At 31.7% G+C, this 5,815-nt stretch overlaps 1 protein-coding gene across 1 annotated transcript in view; it reads right to left on the bottom strand.

Annotated features, from left to right (window-relative positions):
- Nucleotides 1–2,450: 2,450 nt before the first annotated feature.
- LOC113389508 overlaps nt 2,451–5,815 on the bottom strand; it is a 31,912-nt gene continuing 28,547 nt past the window's right edge. Inside the window, exons 3-6 of the mRNA XM_026626536.1 lie at nt 3,569–3,622; nt 3,395–3,478; nt 2,686–2,762; nt 2,451–2,622 (exon numbers count right to left, since the gene is read on the bottom strand). Coding sequence (XP_026482321.1) covers nt 2,577–2,622; nt 2,686–2,762; nt 3,395–3,478; nt 3,569–3,622 — 261 coding nt within the window. The 3' untranslated portion in view covers nt 2,451–2,576. The remainder of the gene's footprint in view (nt 2,623–2,685; nt 2,763–3,394; nt 3,479–3,568; nt 3,623–5,815) is intronic.

The following is a 5,815-nucleotide window of genomic DNA, read 5'->3' as shown; positions in this document are numbered from 1 at the left end:
TATATAAGTTAGATCGTTATCTTACAAATAATAATTATATTATTATAACATACTCTTACTCTAACTACAATAGAACAGCATTTATAATTAATAATTTTTACTTATTACAAAGATTAATTACAATTGCTACTATTATAAACATTAATATTATTAATTATGATTACTACTATTATATAATATGTAAAAATTCAAATCATGACTTAGACATTAAATAATGAAAGGAAAAATGTGTGCTTTTGACATGTTTATATTGAGTAAAAATCCATGGTTTAGTGAATAATGAATAAAAAATTACATGATTAAACGAGTCAATATGTTTGTAAATCTTGGCAAGTGACTTGGGACCTGTCTAATTCTTAAATATATACTCAATATAATATATGTAAAGCCGATCGGTTGTTGTTCACTTTACTTTGTCTTGATTTATCTAATTACAAAAGACAGCGAAGTCATTAGAGGCCAGAAGTTTAAGACACCCAAATATGACAATGAGGTTTATCGGTTGCCGGTCACTTCACTCTTAGTCAATCTAGTCTTAATTCCTCAGAATTGATAAATGATTTTCTCCCATGATACCTATAAAATGCAAAGACATAAATATTTATGTAATTCAGTGAGTGGTGAATAAAAAAAATTACATGAGCAAATGAGTTAATATGTTTGTATCTCTAGCAAATGATCGAGTGCCTGAGGACTCACAATGAAAGAAAACAATAATGGTATGAATAAAAACAACAAATTTAAAAGGTTAACAATAATTGTATTCAATATTTAGATAAATGTATTACAAACATTTAAGTTTGTGACATTGGCTTCTCAATGCAACACATAGCAAAATCTTGACAAGTGACTTGGGACAGCACGATCTATCGATCCATCATCCTGGTGCATAAACAGCAGACAGTCAGCCGCAGAAATCACTTGCAGATTATTTTGGGAATGAGTGTTCCACCCATCCGTGACAAAGTTTCGGAGCAGCACTAGTCGAATTAACAACTGGATACAACCTGTAAGAAAGATTTATTAATATTGTAATATAAAAATATTGTTTCGGGTATTAAATGATTAAAATAATATAAACTAAATATAAAAGTCTATTTACATTACAATTTACATGAAAACGAATCAAAGGGCAAGAAACAATTAGAGACCAGGGTAAAATCAGAGACCAGAGACCAGGGTAAAATCAGAGACCAGAGACCAGAGGCCAGGGTAAAATCAGAGACCAGAGACCAGGGTAAAATCAGAGACCAGAGACCAGGGTAAAATCAGAGACCAGAGACCAGAGACCAGGTAAAATCAGAGACCAGAGACCAGGCCAGGGTAAAATCAGAGACCAGAGACCAGGGTAAAATCAGAGACCAGAGACCAGAGACCAGGGTAAATCAGAGACCAGAGACCAGGACCAGGGTAAAATGAGAGACCGAAACCAGAGACCAGGTAAAATCAGAGACCAGAGAGCAGAGACCAGGTAAAATCAGAGACCAGAGAGGAGACCAGCCAGGTAAATTAGAGACCAGAGACCAGGACCAGTGGATAAATCAGAGACCAGAGACAGAGTCCAGGGAGAAAGACCAGAGACCAGAGACCAGGGTAAAATCATAGACCAGAGACCAGGGTAAAATCAGTCAGAGACCATTCGAGCAAGATGAGACCAAAATCCAAGACATTCAAGTAGGGTGATGAGATCAGAGTACAATTCATTCACAGAGGGAAAGTAAAAGGAAGCCAGAAGTTATGCCAAATACGCTTATAAAAATGAATCAATAAATATATTTAACATAATTCTTAAGTGTATTATATATTATATATAAAGTATAAAAATATTCTAATACTTATATTTTTTGCACAACAAATGTTTTAATATCCAAACTGCTGTATCCGCAGTCTTCACAATGTAGCCACTCGGTTGCTGTCACTTCAGATTGTCTTTATCTATCGGAACTGATATGATATTCTTCTATTATACCTATAACATTAAGATAGTTTTAATGTATTTATGTAATTTAAGTAACATTTTATAATTAATAGAAATTAAAACAACAAATTGAACTAGATACACAATGTATTTATTTAATAATTAGATGAATATATTATAATTATTCAAGTCATAATCCTTGATTAAACGCACAAATTAATTTTGTGCTTCCCAATTAAACATCACCATGTATCTTTCTCTAGGAGCACCATTGAGAAAATGTTTTCTGACAACACGACAGGTCCAATGCAGGCAGGTGTGCGAGCATCCTGAAGCGGTCATTGTTTACCCTGTAAACAAAAGCATCGAATTAATAATAATTCAGACTACTATAATACATTATAAAAATGTAACTCACCAAGTGTTTTCTTCTGAGCCGTTTCACTAAGTCTTCCTAAGTGAACTGCAACAAGTGGTTTTTATTTGTAACTGATCAAACTAAGTTATTAAAATGTTAGTATTGTTAATGAGTTAGTAAGACTACTGGTAAGAACATGCATGCAAGACTAAACAGTTACAAAAAGAACCACTTGTGCAAATTTATAAGAATTAGTGTTCCACCCATGCAGTTGATTGTCGACTGATCCTTCATGAGCGCTTACAGTCTGATTAGAGTCGATCGATTCAGAAGTGTGCATGTGAATCTGGAATAAAAAAAACAAAAGATTAGAACATGTCTCTTAAAATGTTTGATAAAGGATACAGACTGCCTGATAGATACTTGATAATTGTTTGATGGATTATAAGCGATGAGGGCTGTTGAATCAGAAGTGGATGATTGAATCTGAAAAAAAAACAAAAGATTGGAACACGTCTTTTAAAATGTTTTGATAAAGGATACAGACTGCCTGATAGATACTTGATAACTTCTTACTGTTTGTTGGATTGAAGGCGACTAGGGCTGTTGATTCAGAAGTGGATGATTGAATCTGAAAAAAAAAACAAAAGATTAGACACGTCTCTTAAAATGTTTGATAAAGGATACAGACTGCCTGATAGATACTTGATAAGTTCTTACTGTTTGATGGATTATAAGTGATGAGGGCTGTTGATTCAGAAGTGGATGATTGAATCTGAAAAAAAAACAAAAGATTAGAACACGTCTGTTAAAATGTTCGATAAAGGATACAGACTGCCTGATAGATACTTGATAAGTTCTTACTGTTTGTTGGATTGAAGGCGACTAGGGCTGTTGATTCAGAAGTGGATGATTGAATCTGAAAAAAAAACAAAATTAGAACACGTCTCTTTAAAATGTTTGATAAAGGATACAGACTGCCTGATAGATACTTGATAACTTCTGTTTGTTGATTGAGGCGATGAGGGCTGTTGATTCAGAAGTGGATGATTGAATCTGAAAAAAAAAAACAAAAGATTAGAACACGTCTTTTAAAATGTTTGATAAAGGATACAGACTGCCTGATAGATACTTGATAACTTCTTACTGTTTGTTGGATTATAAGTGATGAGGGCTGTTGATTCAGAAGTGGATGATTGAATCTGAAAAAAAAAACAAAAGATTAGAACACGTCTTTTAAAATGTTTGATAAAGGATACAGACTGCCTGATGGATACTTGATAACTTCTTACTGTTTGATGGATTATAAGCGATGAGGGCTGTTGATTCAGAAGGTGCATATGAATCTGGAATAAAAAAACGTAAGATTAGAACACGTCTTTTAAAATGTTTGATAAAGGATACAGACCGCCTGATAGGCACTTGAGCTCCAACAGAGATGAAAAAAAATCGATGCATCAATGTAAAAATTTATGCATATTAGAATAATTCTCCATAATTGGCGCAATGCTATCGGATTGCAAACTGCGGCAGTTGTTTATAAATCACGATAGTTTATAATTATATAATTGAGTAATACATAATGTCAAATGATTCAGATCATTACATTGTTGTTTATAGTGGATTATTGTGTTAGTGTGTCAGTCAAAACTAGAACTACGAATGCTACCTACATAATTTACTACTACCCCAAACTACTATATTAGCATGCAAGTAATTATCTGAATCACGGCATTACATAATTGATAATTTGTTAACAAAGTAGAATTAAAAAAAATTGAATGCTATATCGCAGGAGTTTATATATGTTAAATAGATAGAATTGCGCCAAATTACGTATGCCGTTCACATCTACCGTCGGCGTCACAAGTTGTTAAAACAAAAATTGCACAAAACTAAAAACAATACAAGCAAACGCGAATGAATGAATGAGAACTCTCAATGATTTGTTTGATTTTGCTTGCGTTCTCGTAACCAACTTATTATTATTGGGTACTTTCCTGGGTCTTTCTTGGTCCTGGAGGTCCTCTTGCTTTGCTGCCTATCACATAAATGAACGAGTTGACAACCGCGCAGACTTAGTTTGCCATCAAGTCGCCGGCGGAGCCACTTGACATGGCGCCAAAATGACATCGTGCGCAACTAACTCGAATTGGTCCGATTAGATAATTATCAATGTAATTATAAATTTTAATTATATTATTTTTAATTAAATATAAAAATAAAAGTAAAAATAAACATAAAAATATATATATACGAAAAATTGATAAATGAACAAAAATACTTGAGATAAATAACAGATAAATGTATAAATAAATATTGTATTAATAAACTAGTAGTGTATGGGCATCGTGCCTTCAGGCAAATTGCTGGAACTTGCAGTACAGTAATTAAATATTCGAGGCATATTAAATGTCCTAAACGGTAGTATTCATTGTTCTTATTTGTAGACAAAATATATGAGCTTATGAATTGGACGACAACGTTTATATATGTTTACAGAAAGGTAAATTAAACTTAATAGCCTAATATTTCTAAGAATTATATAAACTAAATTGAGAAGTTAAAATTATTTATTTGAAGTACATAAGTGAACTTTGGAAATTATTAAAATTAAAATTCTAATTATTTTCGATTCTAAAAATTTTTTGCTCTTTCCTAAAAGCAATCGTATAGGCACAAGCAAAAGTTTTTTGAATTATTAACTATTACCCTAGGAAAAGTTAAAATTAAAATAAAATACTAACAATAAGAAAAAATCATGAAAACAAAGATAATACTGAAAAAATAGAATAAAAACTTGACACATACTATTTTCCAATTTTGGTCTCAAACGAAACAAAAACAAAACTGTGTGTCAGTGGCATTTTGCCTTGAGGCAAGTTGCATGAATAATAACTCGATAGAACTGAGATTTACTTAAATAAAATTTACAATTGTGAATTATGAAAATATTTCTTTCGCTTTTCACTAAAAACTAATTAATGCGATTTCCAATTGATATCTATCACACAATATACTGATAGGCACACACATATTTGTTATGTCCTGAAAGTGACCTACAATTTCTTAAGTAACCTCTACTAACTTAAGGTATTCATTTAGTACATGAATTATATATAAGGATATGTTTATTAAATTAAAGATGCTAAAAAAAATTATTTAACATTTCAGCCCGGTCCTAAGTAATCAGCATGATTTCCAAATTATATCTTTCAAATAGGTTTTCGAATTTTCACAATCATTCCTTTTTTGGAAATTTCAACGAAAAGTCAAAAAATCGGCCCCAAACACTACTACTTTTTCCAAATTTGGTATCAAATGATTCAAAATAACTCGAAACGTCAAGTAAACAAAATTAGCAAATCGTCGAACACAAACTTCTTTGGGAAATTAATAAATAGTAAATTTACTTTAAAATTAAAAAAAAAAAAACTTAGCAAACCAGATTGAAACGAAATTAATGGCATTTATGTATATTTATATGATACTTTTCCTAAATTTGGTATCAAACGATTCAGAATAACATGAAATGACGA

Source organism: Ctenocephalides felis, unplaced genomic scaffold (assembly GCF_003426905.1).
Source record: "Ctenocephalides felis isolate EL2017-DRISC unplaced genomic scaffold, ASM342690v1 CF-g0.4_SCAFFOLD_03573, whole genome shotgun sequence".
Lineage (NCBI taxonomy): Eukaryota > Metazoa > Arthropoda > Insecta > Siphonaptera > Pulicidae > Ctenocephalides > Ctenocephalides felis.
This window is presented reverse-complemented; position numbering and strand designations above follow the sequence as displayed.